Source organism: Phascolarctos cinereus, unplaced genomic scaffold (assembly GCF_003287225.1).
Source record: "Phascolarctos cinereus isolate Bilbo 61053 unplaced genomic scaffold, phaCin_HiC Scaffold_7;HRSCAF=346, whole genome shotgun sequence".
Lineage (NCBI taxonomy): Eukaryota > Metazoa > Chordata > Mammalia > Diprotodontia > Phascolarctidae > Phascolarctos > Phascolarctos cinereus.
Genome location: NW_027556180.1, coordinates 122,209,233 through 122,228,103, shown reverse-complemented (window position 1 = coordinate 122,228,103; position 18,871 = coordinate 122,209,233). Strand labels below are relative to the sequence as shown.

Here is an 18,871-nt window from a genome sequence, read left to right as displayed (position 1 = left end):
CTCCCCCACCCCAACCTGGCCAGGGTTGGAATGAGAGAGAAAGGAAGAGAATATTTTCCAACAACTTATCTTTGATAATCTTTCAATTTTACATCCAAAGCTTTGTCCAGAGCTTTAGAATGCAAAAAGAAAGAATTTCTTCCCATCAATTCTCCGAAAGTTTTCAAATCTTTTATTCTCAAATCATCTGTTCCTGCGTGCTTAATTTTTTTGCCTTTTACCAATCATATAATCCTAAATAATAAAATATTTTTTTCTCCTCTCCCTCATCCACCCACTCCCAGGAGGTGGCTGGTATTAGGGAGGGGGAAAGGGACAAAGAAAAATGACATTTCAGAGTCCAGCTCTGGCTGCAAAGGTTTCAGATTACACATATTATACACAGACAATCACAGACAATCATTCGTACCACACAGATACACACAGAACAAAATGACAGGAAGAATCTGAAAGCTCAGAGAGACTTGTCAGAAATCCCCTACACAAATCAAATAATACTGTTTTTATTTTATTTTTTCTTTTCTTTTCATGGTATTCCAGATGTTATGGAAACCAGGCAAAATCTTTCTTAAAGTTTTGGTTTTTGCAAGAGGCAAAGCAATCTGTAGTTCTGTAGGGACCTCTAGTCTTGCCACTTGAGCCTGTCTTACAGCTGAGGGCATGGAGAGTGTGGAGGGGGTTTTGAAACTTCAGCTACTTTATTACTTACTACATTTTTAATTTCTGTTTTTGTTAATATTTCTGCAACTTCTTCCTCCTTTGTGGTGGAACAAGAGGCTTCTACCTTAATTACTTTTGTGGCTAAAAACACCTGTTCTGATTTTTGAAGACATATTTTAAGTATGTTCCAAATTGAGAAAGTGGACACTGGAAAAGCACCAGGTCCGTATTCTTGATAATAGTAGTCACTTAATTGTTTACCTACTATTTCCCATTTTTCTGTATCTATCATCCCTTCCTTTGGAAGCCAAGGACAGCGTTGTTCCACTGTATCTAAAAATTCAACCAGCTGTCCAAAAGTGATTAATAATCCCCTGTCTTTTACTAATGATTTTAATACTTGTAGATAATATTCTTTGTCTCTGTGCTCTGCTGAGGAAGTTTGCCCCATCTTGACTGTTTGTATTTTCTTATATTCTCAAGTGCTTATATTTTCTTATATTCTCAACTGCTTATGTTTTCTTATATTCTCAACTGATTCTTTTCTTATGCTCTCAGTCAGCCCGTGTAACTTCACCTTCACTGTAAATGAATATAACAAGGTACTTCAGTTCAAAGTGAAAATAAAACACACACACTGATCTGTATCTAATATCCCACTAAACCTGGTGAACTAAAACTACATAGGAAGAAACTGTCACCCTTACCTTTGTCGTTGTCTTCTGCTTCTGTGCAACAACCGAAGTACTCCCTTTTATGGCTGATGGCCATACAGCCCACCTTTTCCAAGGCTACTCACCGGGGGAAGTCTCTCTTTCAAGCCCCCTGCCCCGCCCCAGGTTCTCATTAGAGGTCCCTGTGTGGGGGGCCACCTGTCACAGATGCCTGTGTCCATGACTGTGTTTAATTGCCAGTCGAGTATGATAAAAGAGAAAGATATGTGGGCCAGGTAGGTAACAGGTCCAGAACCAGTTCTGTTTATTGATCTGAGGACTAGGGTTTTTATACCCCATTCATGGGAACAGATCCCAGAGTGGAAAAGGCAAAGTATCAACAATAATTTTTCTCATGGGAACAGTAACTGGGGGGAGTCCCCCCTGAAACATCTCCTCGCTTCCTGGTTATCTTTCAAGGTCCTTCTGTTATCAAGGGAAAGATAGAGCAGGGGAGGGCTTGAAGAGCCTAGGTTCTGACAGGTGGCCCTCAGACTAAGGACAGGCTACAGGTAAAACCTGGCCTAGCCTAAATTCTCAAACCCATCAGTGCAAGCCCTCTACAGAGAGGGGTGGGGAAACAATTTGGAACTCAGAATCTTATGGAAGTGAACATTGAAAACTCCAAATAAATAAATAAATTTATTATGAAAAAGAAGAACTATAAAAATCATCAAAAAATAATAAATTATCAATGGCTTTTAATAATAAGTTGTTACTATGAAAAATATTGAAAGAATATATAACGTTACTCCTACTATAGGAGTACAGAAAAGGAAAATATCAGTGTGGACTGGATTATAGAATTTTAGAGATGTAAGAAACTGTAGAAATTATGTAATTTAACTTCCTTAACCTTTACAGTTAGGAAAAGTCTTTTCTATACTGAGCTCTCATCCAAAGTAGGTTCTTCTTCCTCTCCTCTTTCTTTCTTCTAAGCCTTCTCTGAGTCTGGCTTCTGATTTTATCATTTGCTTGAAACTGCACCCTTCACAGTTACTAATCCTCTCTTATAATTGTCAAATCTAATGGTCTTTTCTCAAACCTTATTCTTGTCCTCTCTTCAGTATTTGATGCTATTGATTACTTTCTCCTCTTTGATTTCTTCTTTCTGGGTTTTGGTGATGATTTCTTCCATTTGGTGATTTGGTGCAGTGGCTGTTTTTCTTTCTTCTGCCTCCAAGAATTCTGTCTTCCTACACAACTCTGTTCACATTACACCTTCTACAGGAGGTTTTTCCTCCAGCTGCTAGCACCTTCCTTTCTAAAGTTACCTTCCATCGACTCTGTATAGATATTGTATATACCTCCTGATATACATTTTGCCTCTTCAATTAGAGTGTGAGCTCCTTTAGGAAAAGTAGCGTATTTGCTGTTCCTTTGTATTCCCAGCATTTAATACAGAGACACCTGGTACTAAAAGCATAATAAATGCTTGCTGATTGATTGGTTTATAGACAAACCACAAACAAAAGGACTTTATAAACATTTCCTTGTCTCTTAGACAAAGCAGTCAAGGCAAATTACACTATTATACTCCACACGTAATAATATGTACTTTATGTACTAACTGACACTTTGAACAAGTATATAAGTATAGAATTTGGGGATTTTTTTGTACAAAAGGATAAGCATTTAGACAATAATGAGCCCAAAGAATTACATTTGTTTTTTCAAATTAATTAGGCAAGATCAAATGAATAAGGAAGATATTAAAAATTGTTAGAAGGGACTAGAAGGGGAGAAATAATTTTGGTAAATTGGAATAGGGAGCATCCCAGTTCCACAGTACAATTTGGAAGAGGATTTCAAGGTAAAAGGAAGAAGATAAAAGGAATAGTGAACAAATGTGCTTTAGACTTTTCCTTCCCTTGTTTTGCTGTCTTTATACAGTATTTTAATTGTGGGGATTCCATATATTCTAGCCTTGAAGAAAAAAGGTAGGAAAATCCTACGTTTGCTGTAGATTGAATCAGAATCCACTGAATTTGTCTTGTCTAACACAAAATGCAAGAATAAAATAGGGCTAAAGTTCAGTATCAGTCTTGTTATGACAAAAGAGTTCATGTCTCCTCATTGCTTAGTACACAGATTTGTAATATACAGCAAAAACATTGTAAAATGCTATCCTAAAGTCAAAAGCTTAATGCTCAAGCAAGGACAGAAAAAAAAATACTTAAAATTTTGTTTTCAGCTTTATTAGGCACTTGTGTGTATGTGACCAATTTCTTTCTATAATCAATTTTCTACTAATCCTTGAAATAAAAATTCCTTAATTTTCATAACCACATTTACACTGTGTTCTGAAAAGACACTGACAAATTTTTGATGTCGTCTATTTCTCCTTTCACAGAAAAAATAATGAACTTCTGTATTTGAATGTGTGAACAAATACAAGAAAAAAAATGAAGTTATAAAAAGAGGAGGGGTATATGGGGGAAGCTGAAATATTATTAGTTTTTGTGGGGCTTAAAGTAGTCATTTTCCCCCTATGGGGAATATAATTACATACCTGCCCATAATATTATAAAATAAATACACATTGGCTAAATTAATTGATTTTTTTGTTTGTTTCTTTCTTTCCTTGCCTTGTCTACAGTTTAGAGACTAGTCCCATAACAGATACTGATTTGGCAAAACGAACTGTCTTCCAAAGGTCGTATTCAGTTGTTGCCTCAGAATATGACAAACAGCATTCCATTTTGCCTGCACGTGTTAAGGCCATTCCTAGAAGAAGAGTTAACAGTGGAGATACTGGTAAGGGCAAAGGTCAGAAGTATACCCTTCCCCAGTATGAAATACATATTTCCCTGATCCATTATGAACAGAGGCTTTTGTGTCCAAGAAGGTAATGCCTCTACATTCCAGTCTTGATTTCTTCTATTTGGTGATTTTATTTTGTTACTCTATTCAAGCTTCAATTTTGACCAGTAATAATTATAAATTAATAATAGCTCACATGTATGTCATACTTTCTAGTTATTGATAGTCTAACATGAAAAATGCAAAATTACTGTTATATCTTAGCACATTATAGTATGCTATAATAAGGAGCTTCTTGTAATATGTGCTAATGAGTTCTACTAATCAGAGCTTTTACTCATTGTGATCAAAGCATCAAAATTATTCCTCAATTGACTGAATAGAGACATCTGCTTTGCCTCTAAATAATCAAGAAAAAAAATTTCTCTTTAAGAAAGTTTTCCAATATCGATCACTGCTATTCTTTACAAACCAAAGAATGAGTGGCTCTGAAATAAATTTTCTTATTTAACAATTAGCATCCCCATAAAATTTCTAATTCCTTAATGTTGTCATTCCTAGACTGTAGAATATTAATATTACAGATTGTACCAGTGAAAAACAGCTATTTTGATGTTTCAAACTAATACTTTGCTTTTTTTTTTTAATAGAAGTTGGTTCCTCTCTCTTAAGACATCCTTCTCCTGAGCTTTCTCGACTAATTTCAGCTCATAGTTCTCTTTCCAAAGGAGAAAGAAATTTTCAGTGGCCAGTTTTAGCTTTTGTTATACAGCACCATGATCTGGAAGGTCTTGAAATAGCAATGAAACAGGCCTTACGGAAATCTGCTTGCCGAGTTTTTGCTATGGAGGTATGAGCATATTAGTGGAACTATTAGAACTCTGGGTATTTCAATTTAATGAAACTGCTTATTTTAAAAAAAAAATTAAACAGAAATTGTTATGTTTAAATGGGTTCCATGCAAAGGAAAATGGCAGCATAAAATTACGAGAAGATATAACAAATTCAATAAGTGTTTATTAAAGGATGGCTACATGTGGGGCCTCCTAGGAGCTAGAAATAGATATAAAGGTAGGAATGACCCCAGCCCTGCTCATTGCGCTTACAACCTAATGGGGATAAAAGATAAGCACCCAATTAAGAATGATTTAGAATGTTAAGAGAAGTACAGTGGAAGTCCAGGCAAAGGGCTGAGAACAAGAGATTGATGTCACCTGAGAAGAAAAGGATAGGGAAGCTTTCTATAGCAAGTAACATCCAAGTTGGGCTTCTATTGTAAATAACTTTCATGAGGCAAAGGTACAGAATGGGTAGAGAATTGTTTAAGCATTAGGGGCTGCTCACAAGGATGGAAAAGAACCCATTGAAAATGGAGAGAGTGGTCCACTTTGGTGGGAACATAGAGAAAGTTAAGGGGGTAGAGACAAGGCAGGAAAAGTAGGTTGGGGTCAAATGGTGGAGGGCTTTAAATGCTAGAAATGAGGTTTTATTCTTTGTATTGTAGGCAGTAGGAAACCACTAAAAGTTTTGGTGAAGAGGTGAACACACTTATTGTTGTACATTAGTTAGATTTCTTGGGCAGCAGTGAGGAGAATGGATCAGAGAAGGAATAGAGTAGAAGCAGAAAGAACAGTAATCTTAATAGTCAAGGCAAGATGAGAGAAGGATCTGGATGGACAAAGGTGGATATAGCGAGAGTGGAAAGGAGAAGTCAGGTGAGAGATATTGAAAAGGTTGAGTTAGAAGGTTTTGGCAACCAATTGAATATATGGGATGATGGAAAGGGAAGAAATAAAAACAACACTAAGATTAAGTTCCCTTCTTTTAATGGCCTTATAGAGTCTGAAAGAACATAAAAAGAAAAGGCCAGATTTATCCCCATAATTCATTAACTTTTCCCCTTTTTTCCCTCCCATCATAGCCTTTTAGCTATAAGGAACAGGATTGCTCCTCATACGTAATTAGTAAACTACATGCCACTCTTTTCCCATCTCTGTGGTCTTTTGATCATACATTGAAACCTGGAAGGGGACCCAAGAATCTATCTAATCCAGCCCCCATTTTTACACCTGAGGAAACTAAGGCCCAGAGAGGTTAAGTGACTTGTCCAAGGTCACACAGATGCTAAGAAAAAGTCATTTTTCACTGAGTAATGCTATTCTTTGTTATCCTCTTATCAAATTTAACTCTGGTATCAGTCCAGATATCCCTTTTCAGTTGTTTATTGCAGCTTGTATGGCTTTACACATTCTCAGTCCAAACTTAAAATTGTGAGATGGAGGAAGTTTTCTGTTATCCTAGTACCCTACTAATACCCTACTTTTCCTGCAGGTCATTGCCTCATTCCCTAGTTATCTTAAGCTATATTCTGCTGATTCTGCATCATTTGAGTCTTTGCTAGTATCTCTCTCCACTATAATAAACATATTTTAGATTGAAAGGAAAAAGTGGTGTGGTGAAGAAGCAGAAGCAATGAGTGTGCACTACTCTTTCTGAAAGTTTGGCAATGAAAGGGAAAGAGAGAGACACTTACTTTATAGGGAAGCAGCTTTAAATTTCATAAATTTAGAGCTGGAAGGAACCTCAGTGTCATCCAGACCAACCAATCATTTTACAGATGAGAAAACTGAGGCTCAAAGAGGTTAAAGGGACCTACCCAAGAGGAGACAGGCAGCAGAAGTAGGATTTAAACCCAGGTCCTCTGACTCCAAATCCATCTCACCTTCTAACACATCATGCTGTCTTCCGTATGTTGACACAGTTTATCTGAGTCACTAACTTCAAATTTAAGCACACTGAAGTAATTTATTAATAGTTACTGTATTACCTTATTCCAAAGACTCCTTAAGTCAACCTAGTATCATTTTGGTTAATATAATGACAGTTCCAAGGGGTCAGAAATGATGTTTTGATTCTCCTCCAATAATCTGCAATTAATTACTATTAATTACCTGTCTGATTATCTACCTAAAACTATCTATATTGTCAGGTGTTTTAAGAGCAACACGCTTATCGCTTTGTGTCTCCTGTTACTTGTTTTCTAAATAGCTTATCAACACTGGTGCTAGGAAATTCTAAAAAAAAAAAGTAAAAGAATTTAATTTGTTCAGCATTTGCAAGTCATTTCTTATGATAATGCCAAATGCTACTTGACAAAAGCTATATTCATGACTTAGTGTTTGGGATAATTATCCAAAAAGGTAAAACATAATGTGTCAAAGTATTTTATTATTTTAGCAGGACAGTGTTATTTCTCTCAATTTTATAAAGAAGTTTGAGAATGAAATTAAGACTATTTAAAGCAAAGTATGCTTCTAAGAAAACATTTGGCCAAAATTCCTTATCTTTCCACAAGCTATTTACTAAGTATATGAATTCACATTGCCTGTGCTTAAGAAAAGATTTGTGTTTCTTTTTGCATGTGTACTGTATTTGTTACAGTTTCTTATAAAAATTTTACCTCTACAACTTCAATTATTTAGGCTTTCAACTGGCTTTTGTGTAATGTCATCCAAACAACTTCTCTCCATGATATTCTCTGGCATTTTGTGGCTTCACTGACCCCTGCTCCAGTGGAACCAGAGGAAGAAGATGATGAAGAAAATAAAGCAAACAAGGAAAATGCAGAACAAGTACGTGTGAAATTTTTAAAGTACCTATATTTTGCTAGGACAGAAAAGAATTATTAGTTAATTCAATGATTGAATTAAATCTTTCGTTCTCATAGCTAAATGGCAATATATATATATATATGTATACATGTATGTGTATATATATGTATGTATACATATATGTATTATATATATATATACATATATATTTTTTTTCCATGCATTGTGCAGAGGTTTTGCTGCTGATTCCTCACTTGCAATGAATTAATTCCTAGGAAACATCTAATAAAAATTAAATCTGACTTTATTATGAAAACAGTATTCTAACAGTTAATGTTTCTGGAAAACAACTTCTTGTAGGAATGATTACAAATATCATATACAGTCACCAAAGTTACATATTCTGTATGCTATGCCAAATGAAATATTCTAATGGGTATATAATTCAAACCAAACAACACAGATTACCAGTCACATAAAATTGTGCTTAATATGTTGCAATATCTTTTGTACTATGGAATGCTTGTGTCTTAATTCCAACCTAATTTTTACTGCTACAAATCAAGTGGTGAAGGAACAATTTCACCAGGGTCATAGAACTCAGAAGTTTTTCTGTAAGTTGATATTTAACAGATTCTGCAAAGTCATTGATAGGAGACTTAGGGCTTCTTTGTTTTTCTTTGAGACAGAGTGAGAGCTATCTATTTTTCTAGCCTCCTTTTCTCATTTTAAATTTCCATGAAGCAAGGGTAGACAAAAGTTGTTGATATTTAAAACTAACACCTTAAACTTCAGTCTCATCAGCTCTACAACTTCACTACGTAATTCATTTCACTTTTTCAAAAATTGTATTGAGTGCCTAACAGGGCATTGCATTATCTGCAGATGCATAGTTTAAAAGTGGTAGAAACAAGAGGATCCGCTTGAGGGTACTCTGCTTGAGGTACATTAGAATTGGAGGGCGAATTAGCAAGGAAAAGTACCAGAGAAGCCCCAGGAGGAGAGTGAGGATTCAGGAGAAAGCAGGACTAGGCAACAGAAAGTTGGGCCTGGGGAGAAGGAATGAGCTACAATGGAGATATGGTACTTCATCTACCCATTTTATAGCAGTAAAAATTCCTAGAAAACTTCAAAAGGACTGGATAATTACTTCAAGAATAGAAGGGTGCAGCTATATGTATACAAGTTTTGCTTATATACTGTATATGATATAACAAACACATGTATTTACCAAATTGGCAAAATTGAAATTATAGGAGAAATTATATATGCTCAGATCTAGAAAGATATTTAGAAAATATATATAATTATTTAGGTCTTAGTTTCTCATAAATATCGTTACTGTTTTTCCCTCCTATGATAAAAAACTTAGATATTTTCATTACATTAATTAAGTGCAGGTTTTTAAAAATGCATTTCTTTTTGTAGTCTATAGATTATAGATTATTTTTCTTTTTAAAATTCTTATGCGAAAAACATTAATTCATAACTGTTTGATATTAATGTCTGTCTCAGGAGAAAGATACAAGAGTGTGTGAGCATCCGCTTTCAGACATAGTGATTGCAGGAGAAGCTGCTCATCCTTTGCCACACACGTTCCACCGCTTGCTTCAGACAATCTCAGACCTTATGATGTCTCTCCCCAGTGGCAGCTCATTGCAGCAAATGGCACTCAGGTATTCTGACATCTAACTTTACTGCTACTTTGAAGAAAAGATTTTTGAAGATTTTTGAAGTCTTAAAATGTTTGTAAAGTTTCTGAAAAATTTGTATGATCCAGGTAGTCCCTGACATGCCTTTGAAAGACTGCCCTGGCCATTGGCCATGGTAACTTCTCTTCTCTACCTATTGCTCTTCCAGCCCTCGACTGGTTTTGTCTTATACTTCAGAGCAGCAGGGGACAGGAGAAAGAGCTCTAGCACCTGGAGAGCTGAGTTCAATTCCTGCTCTAATGCTTACTGCCTATGTGACCTTTGGCAAGTCATTTAACCTTAGTTTCTTCATCTGTAAAATGAAGAGGTTGCACTACATGCCTACTGTGGTCCCTTACAATACTAGATCTATTATCTTTTGATCCCCTCCTTAACCCAGAATCCCTACCTCAGCTTGCCTGTTGAAATATCCAAAATAGCCTTCTTTCTGAAAAGAGAACAGACACTGAGTCTGGGTTTTTCCAGACATTTAAAAGACTCTTCAGTTTTCTTCGTACCACCCTCTCCTCCCCCAAATCTCTCGTCATTACCTGTGGGACCTTTGTTTTTTCCTAGAGGGTCTGAGTAAATAAAGAGAATGTGAAGGAAGAGCAGCCCTATGATTAAGAGATGTAGAGGAATTGGGCAGGTCCCTAAGAAAGGAGAAGACATAGCTATGTAGTGAGGAACTAAAAAAAGGTGGGGCATAGCTCCATTTCATCAAATCAATACCAGGTCCAACTTTTCTGAGATTTCTTAAAACTTTGTAAAATTGCCCTTCCCTTTTATGTTTACCATCTATCTGTTTCTTATTGCTAACAGTTTAAAAAAAAAACCCTCTTACAACACCTCAAATTTGAGCCAGAACTGTAGCGGTGGAGGGTATAAAGACCTGAAAGAGAAGCAGCATGTGTTGGCAGTAAAATCTGAGAGGTTCATAAGAAAATAGAGAGTGACAGGAAGTAGCATGGACCGAGTAATGCCCAAGCACTTCTAGAGATTTTCACTGATGGGAATTTTCTACTCACAATCTCATTCCACTTCTGCCTAATTTTACCAGAAGTATGACAGTGGCTTGGAGCAAGGGGCATCCCCACTTTCATTGCCAGAACTACAGTGAAATAGGTATTCTTTTCCTGGCATCTTAAATTCAAATGAAATACATATTCATTTTAAAGCATTATTTTAGCTTGAAGTTAGATTCTGTATTATGTTATGGGTTAAATAGACTTTTATGGGAAAATCCAAGAACCAAATGACTATATGAAATTTATTTTTATAAGAAAGTACATTCTAAATGATCAACTGCTAACCTTAAAAACAAAAATTTACAATACTATTTTTTTTCTTAATTTGAGTGCTGCTTTCATTTTAGATGTTGTTTTAAAATTATACTCCTGCTTATTATCAGACCAGGTATTAGTAGCTGGAATATTACAAAGCTATAAATGTAAGCCCTTGGTGAATTTACAGAGGAATGGGATTATTTGGCTTTCATCATTTTTAAATAGTCCAGTGATAAGAGGAGCAAAAGGAATATTGTAACTTCAATCCAAACACAAATATTTATTGAGTCCTGGAAGTGACTGTGTATATTAGACTTTATAGATAGAAAGACAAAACAATGCCTGCCTCTAAGGAGCTTAATTTCTCCTGGAGAACACACAGCATTTAAATAGGTGAGTGTAGACATAACACTAATCTCTTCCCTCCCCAAAACTGCCAATGTGATATTCTAAACTATATTTGACCATGTCACATCCCACCTTGAAAAAAGCTTCTGTGGTTCTCTCTACTGCCTCTAAAATAAAATACAAATTCCTCTGATATTTAAGGCCTAAATCTCTGGCCCTATTTTTTTGTATTGATCTGATATTACTTCTTCTCCATGCTGTGTTCCCGCCAAATGGGCCCCTCACTGTTCTCCATATACAGGATAGTCTTCTGCCCTCCATGTCTAGAAGGCACCCCTTCCTCCTTTAAAGTGCCTCCTCCAAGGGGAACCATTCCTGACCCAACTTATTACTTTGTATATATAAATATATATGCACATGCATGCATATATATGCATATGTATGTAAGTGTGTATAATATTGACTTGTCTGTTACTATTTCCCCTCAGTAAAATGTAAGTTTTTTAAAGGCAGGGACTATTTTGTTTTTATCCATGTTTCCTCAGTGTTAAGCCTAGTGCCTTTAAATATAGTAAATGCTTAATACGTAATTTTTGATTGAGTGAATGAACTTGAGGAATGAAAGAATGATTATAACTGTGGGGATCAGGAAATACTTCTTGAGAAGATACCCACCCACAAGGGGGTTTGGGGGCTAAATATTGTTGTATCCTTCTGAAAAGTAATAATATCATCAAGTTGATTAGCTAGAGAGAAGTACAAGCTCATTATAATAAGTAGAGCACTAGTCAAAAATTGAGTTTCGATACAACCTTTATACGGCCTCAAACTCCATATGCCCAGTTCCTCTATTTTTAAATAGAGTTGTACTTTCTGTTCTTCTCATAATTTCCCTTTACCCTTGCTCCAACTAAGTATTCTGATAAATCCTCCTCAGTTACTATAAATAATTATTTTCTTCCTTAGTGTTTTTTACTGTCATTTTCTTGTTTAGAACTTTAAATTTTGTTTTGTTTTAACATATTGCATAAATGTATTTACAGAACTTTTTCAAGATTTTCCTAGCACTGTAATAACTGTCATAAAGAATAATTTAATACTGTTTATTTTATTTTAGATGCTGGAGTCTCAAATTCAAACAATCAGACCATCAGTTCCTCCATCAAAGCAATGTTTTTCATCATATTAACAATATTCTTTCTAAATCGGATGATGGAGATAGTGAAGAAAGTTTTAGCATCAGTATACAATCTGGCTTTGAAGCTATGAGTCAGGTAGGTCTTTAAATTTTCATGATTTTAAGGAACTACCACTTTGTACAAAAGCATAGTATAATAGAAGTACTATCAGACCTATAGTAAGAAGTCCTTAGTTCAAAATTTCAGTTCTACTCAGTAATAGCTATGTGACCTTGGACAGTAATGAGTTGGAATCAGGAAAGGCTTCCTCAGAGAGGTTACAATGGCTGAAGGGAGGAGAGGTGTACTCAACCACTCTTAAGTTTGAGTCACTCTCTAGATATAGAGATACATATACATATACACACATATAGATTGTATAACATGTATTAAATTTTTATATTATAATCTAGAAAAACTGTATAAATATGTATCCATGTGTATATGTACATATATACACATGTGAATGTAAGTTATATTTTTGCTAATTGCCTCATCGGGCTTTTATAGTAATCCAATGAAATGATTACCATTATATCTGTAGCTCTTGAATGCAATATACATCTAAGACATTAATTTGGAAGAAAAAAGGTCCCTTTCACCTTGTTAATCACTCCACTCTCCCTCTTTGACTTTCAAAGGAAGCTGTTAGGAAAGCTATTAGCCTTTTTTAAACATTTAAGCATAAAAGAGGAATTAAAGCTCTTAATTCTTCATTCCTAATATTGTGGAAGATCATCATAATGTCCTTCAAAAGTATAGTTAACTGGGAACCAGAACTGATCTTGGACAATTTGATTCCAGCTTAATCATTTTTTTCCTTCTTATTAAAAGTCTTTATATTATGCTATTGGGACACTTCATTCTGAGTATCTGATTATTTATATTTCTTTCTGATAGGAATCATGCATAGTAATATGTTTAAAAGACCTAACCAGCATTGTTGACATAAAAACATCAAGCAGACCTGCCATGATTGGCAGTTTGACAGATGGATCAACAGAAACCTTTTGGGAGTCAGGAGATGAAGATAAAAACAAAACAAAGAATATCACAATCAATTGTGTAAAAGGAATCAATGCTCGTTATGTTTCTGTTCATGTAGACAATTCAAGAGACCTTGGGGTAAAAAACAAAACTATTTTTATTTCTGAATATCGTATTTACTTTTTATATATATGAAAATGTTAGGTGGAAACTGCTGTGTTTAGTAAAAGTGATATTACATAGGAAAGCTTATTTCTCAGAGGGTAGAAAAAATTCAGTTTACTAGGAAGCCTTAGGTGGATAGTTCGTAATTTAGTAGAATAACGTCACCTAGGACCATCTTTCTAGGAAAATGGATCACTTCTTATGGAGTTGGGTCAGTATTGATTTATAGTATAAACACAAGCCATCTTTGTGTGGTCTGGCATAGTCAGTAATTAACCAGTTCTTACTGAGTGTCTCACAACAAATTTTTTTGTAGTTATGAAAAACCATAAGATGGACAATAGAGGGAAGAATACATTGGGAAATATAGGTAATAAAAATTAAACAACATAAACAAATACTAATTTTTAAAGGATATTATAATAATCCCTTCTCTTAAGGAACTTAGAACATATTCACTAGATAAGACCAATAAAGATACCATCTAACTAGCAATACTAAAAGTATGTGTCAAATACATATGATTAATTACAGTCCAGCGTTACAGGATTTTCAGGAAAGTTATTCACCAAGGATTGTTCAGGGAAGGATTGGTGGAATAGATAGGCTTAAGTAAAGACAGGACTTGAAGGATTGGTAAAATTTAATCTTTTTTTTAAAGTTTTAGGCAATTGGGGTTAAGTGACTTGCCCAGGGTCACACAGCTAGTAAGTGTCAAGTGTTTGGTCTGAGGCTGGATTTGACCTCAGGTCCTCCTGATTTCAGGGCCACTGCTCTATCCACTGCACCACCTAGCTGCCCCTTGGATTGGTAAAATTTAAATAAGCAAATAAGAGTAGGGATAGCATTCTCATTAGACAGAAGTAATGAGCAATTTCATGAAGTATGTGTAAGGAACAATGAGTAGAAAAGTTTGGCTATATGGAAATTTTGATAAAGCTAGGAAGATAGATTCAGGCCAAATTATGGAGGACCTTAAATCCAAGGCTAAACATCTGATATTTGTTCTTTAAACCGTGGGATAATTAAATTTTTTTGCACAAGAGTGACATTTTTAAAGTTATATTTGAGGAAGATCCATCTAGCAGTGGTGTGCATAATATAATATATTCGGAACATAGAGAGACTGGGCAACAGGAAATGAGTGAAGAGGCTTTGGAAATCATCAAGGCATGAGGTGATAAGAGCAGTAGGAATGGGAAAGAAGAGAGAGATAAAAAAAAAGGAAATAAAAACTAGTGATTTAAAGGGTAAAATAGAGATAGGTAACAAAAAATGATAGATTCAGCAACTAGCATTTATAATGCTTCCAGTGAAATAATGGTAACACTATCAGAAATAGAATAGTTCTTTCTCTTTAACTTACTGGGCCTCACTGCCTTCATCTAAGCCCCCTTCCATTTCTGAAATGCCGTGGCTTTGTTAGAACAATAATCTAATTCGGGGAGGAAGAAGATGATAAATTTTGTTATAGGCATATTGAGTTCTAGGTGACAACAAGATTTATAAATAGAAATATCCATCAAGCAGTTAGAGATGTGGAACTGGGGAAGCAGAGGCTTCTAACCTAGCTTGGGAAATCTCCTGCCCAGGGGTAATAGTTGAAACTATAAACAGATGAAGCTCTCCAAAGAAGAGACGATCAAGCAGAGGGGAGGAGAGCTCTGAGAGCTAAACTTTGAAGAACATGTACATTTAGGGGCATGAAAGAGAAATAGCAGTGGTGGGGGTGGAAACTAGAGTTAAGGAGTAAATGGATGATGAGAAATAGAATGCTGAGAGCAGGCATTCGTTTGATAAATATGGAATTGAAAGGAAGGAAAACTCAGTCAGCTGGTGTTTAGTGCCTACACTGTGGGCTTCACTTTTTTAGGTGCTCTGGGGCACACCAGAAGATATACAGCTGGTTCTGTGATCTCAAAGATCTTAGAGTGTTATTAAAGAAGTCAAGATTAACATAACATTTTAGAATGACACTCTTCTATTAAGAACAGCATTATTGTGTTAAGTGATGTGGTAGAAGGTCTAAGTGCAGTAATTACTTGGAGAAGGTCAAAGTTGTTAGAAGGTGTCATAGAAGAGGGAGACAGGGGGAATGTGGTAGGCAGTAGGAAAGCATCATAGGTTCTTCAGTACAGAAATTACATGATGAAAGTAGTGTTTAAATGTCTTTCTTGTCTGTTTCAGAACAAAGTGACCTCAATGACTTTCTTGGCTGGCAAAGCAGTAGAAGATCTGTGCAGAATCAAACAGGTAATTGAAATTCTACCTTTTAATAAATGATGGGAGGTGAAGGGGACCTAAGGGGCATCTCTATACTGGTGAGTTCCAATGTAGGCACCCATTCACCAGTTTTCCAGTAGTCTGCTTGGGAATACCTCCATTGTCATTACTTCAGAAGCTTCCCAGGAGGGGGCAGCTAGGTGGCACAATGGGTAGAGCACTGGCCCTGGATTCAGGAGGACCTGAGTTCTAATCCGACCTCAGATACATAACACTTACTAGCTATGTGGCGCTGGGCAAGTCACTTAACCCCCATTGCTCAACCAAAAAAAACAAAAACAAAAAAACAGAAGCTTCTCAGGAACCTGCACTTTCACCCATCCAGCTCTTCTATCATCGTCTGCCTAAAAGGGTTATTTGGACCTCAAATGCACTACACACACACACAAAAAAGATTTTTATAAGCTAGCATGAAAACATCGCTGTCTTATAATTGTTTCTGTAAGGAAACATGTCCTGAGTTACAGATAACCAAATTTACAAATGAATTATTTGTGTACAGCATCTCACTTCAGTGTTAGAGATTGTCTGTATCTGTAAAGTATCAACTTCAAAAATCAGAAAAATTTCTCATAATTTTATCTCATTCTTCTTGTGGAAATGGAATTTTGTCAGAGCTGTGAGAAAGATTTAAGCTTAAGATGATGAAAAACTTTTAAAAAATTGTTCAGTCATTTTTCCATTGTGACCAACTCTTTGTAATCCCATCTGAGGTTTTCTTGGCAAAGATACTGGAGTGGTTTACCATTTCCTTCTCCAGCTCATTTTACAGATGAGGAAACTGAGCCAAACAGCGTTAAGTGACTTGCCCAGGGTCACATAGCTAGTAAGTATTTGAAGCCAGACTGAACTCACAAAAAAGAGTCTTCTTGACTCCAGGCCTGGCACTCTATCCACTGTTGCCCCTTTCTAATAATTAGAGTTTTAAAAAAAAATTTAGCTGTTCCAGAGTAGTTTCCTATCATTGAAGAGGGGAATTATGGTACCAATCATGATCATTTGCAATGAATGCTGTGGATAGGATTCAGGATTTGAGTGTTTGGATTACAAATAATATTTGTGATCCCTTCTTACTCTAAGATTTTATAATTCTGTTTCTATCTGTGATTTAATAATAATAGTAATAATAGGTGGCATTGTGTACGTTATATATGATGTCTCATTTGATCTTTATAACAACCTTGTGAGTAAAATGTCATTGTTATTCTTATTTTACAAATGAGGAAACTGAAGCAGACACAGGATAATTTATTTTCACAGCTAGTACATGTCTGAGGCAGGATTTGAACTCAGGTCTTCTTGACACCAAGTGTAACACTGTTATCTACCATACCATCTCACTGTATAGGAAATTGACTTTTTTTCTTGTTTTTAAATAACAGAATACTGTGATATAGTTCTAAAATGAACAAATGATAATGGTAATAAATCATCTGAAATTGGTAATAAATGGTAATAAATCATCTGGGATGTTAAATGTTGTAGATCTTGAGAAAATACTCCTAGTTAAGTGAGACTGTCTTAGTTTTTAGTCATTACTCTTATGAAAATTGAAAATACCAGTTCAAATAGTATTGGTGCAAATGTCAAGTTAAATAACAAAGTAGTTATTGAAATATTACTGTCATACACAGTTAAACAAAAAAAAGCCTTATTGAGCTTATATGTTTCACATGTTCTACTTGTAGTTATAATTACTTTTAATGGTGCTACTTGGGTAGTTTGTACATGTACTTTTAGGATTCTGTTGTAGGCAATGGTCTGTCTGATTTCAATCATATCTCTGTTCTCTGCTTCCAGGTTGACCTAGATTCTAGGCACATTGGTTGGGTAACAAGTGAACTTCCAGGTGGAGATAACCACATCGTAAAAATTGAATTAAAGGGCCCAGAGAACACATTGAGAGTTCGACAAGTTAAAGTCCTGGGCTGGAAAGATGGTGAAAGCACTAAAATTGCTGGTCAGATCTCAGCTAGTGTGGCTCAACAAAGAAACTGTGAAGCAGAGACTCTCCGAGTATTCAGACTTATTACTTCCCAGGTATGTTATCATTGCCACATATCCTTGATTGAAATAATCAGTCAACAATTATGAAGTGACTACTTTGTAGTAAAATAAGCATATACAGATTAATACAAAATAAAGCAAACAGGGAGGGATGGAACTTGGAATTGAGAAGGATCAGAAAAGGCTTTGTGATGATGTAACTTGAGCTGCATCTTGAAGGAAATGGGTGGGGTTTTTTTTATGAATACTTTTTTTTTGGGCGGGGGGAGAAGGGCAATTGGGGTTAAATGACTAGCCCAGAGTCACACAGCAAGGGAGTGTTATGTGTCTGAGGCCAGATTTGTACTCAGGTCCTCCTGACTTCAGGGCCAGTGCTCTATGCACTGCGCCACCTAGCTGCCTCGAAGGAAATGGGTAGTTCTCTGAGGAGCAAGTGCATTCCAGGCAGGCAGAACCACCAGAGCAAAAACATAGAGAGGACAAGGAGAGTGCCATGTGTGAGGAACAGAGTGAAAGCCAGTTTGGCCAGACTATAGAGTGGGTGGTAGTGTGTAATAAGTCTGAAAAGATAGGTTTGGGACTGGTTGTGAAGAGCTTTAAATGCCGAACAAAAGAATTTGATTTTTAAGCTGGGATAACAGGGAGCCACTGGAGATTATTGGGTAGCAGAATGATACAATCAAAGGAAAAACCCCACTGAATAAAACCACTTTGGCAGCTGTGTGGAAGATAAATTGGAATAAAGAGAGACTTGATTCAGGGAGACCAATTTGGAGGCCGTGGCAGTAATCTAGACAAGATTAGACTAAGTGAGGTGATGTCTTTATAAATGAAGAGAAGGGGTTGGACATCAGGAGATGGAATTAGCAAGATTTAAAAACTGGTTGGTATGTGGGGCAAAGGAGAGAGGAATTAAGGATAATTATTTTGAATGTAGAATGACTCACTTTGATCCTTTAATTCCATAGTTTCATTGGTACATGTACTCCCTCAACCATTGTAGGATATGACCCCTTCACATCTTCTGATTCTGTGTGGATTTATGATAAAGCTTCCATAAAGGGTCTACTCAACACATCAAAGGGTTCCCTTTTTTTTAATATCAAAGATAGTTCTATGTTCAGTCTATTGCCACTAAGTCTCATTATGTGAGACTCTACTCTTATCCTAGTCATATAC

At 35.8% G+C, this 18,871-nt stretch overlaps 1 protein-coding gene across 11 annotated transcripts in view; it reads left to right on the top strand.

Annotated features, from left to right (window-relative positions):
• Window positions 1-18,871, top strand: part of MYCBP2 (MYC binding protein 2) — a 224,280-nt gene that overhangs the window by 171,325 nt on the left and 34,084 nt on the right. For all 11 annotated transcript variants that reach the window (XM_078147203.1, XM_020973272.2, XM_078147199.1 and 8 more), the window contains 8 exons: window positions 3,973-4,130; window positions 4,787-4,986; window positions 7,619-7,768; window positions 9,263-9,423; window positions 12,190-12,346; window positions 13,151-13,375; window positions 15,590-15,655; window positions 17,486-17,725. In XM_078147203.1, coding sequence (XP_078003329.1) covers window positions 3,973-4,130; window positions 4,787-4,986; window positions 7,619-7,768; window positions 9,263-9,423; window positions 12,190-12,346; window positions 13,151-13,375; window positions 15,590-15,655; window positions 17,486-17,725 — 1,357 coding nt within the window. The remainder of the gene's footprint in view (window positions 1-3,972; window positions 4,131-4,786; window positions 4,987-7,618; window positions 7,769-9,262; window positions 9,424-12,189; window positions 12,347-13,150; window positions 13,376-15,589; window positions 15,656-17,485; window positions 17,726-18,871) is intronic.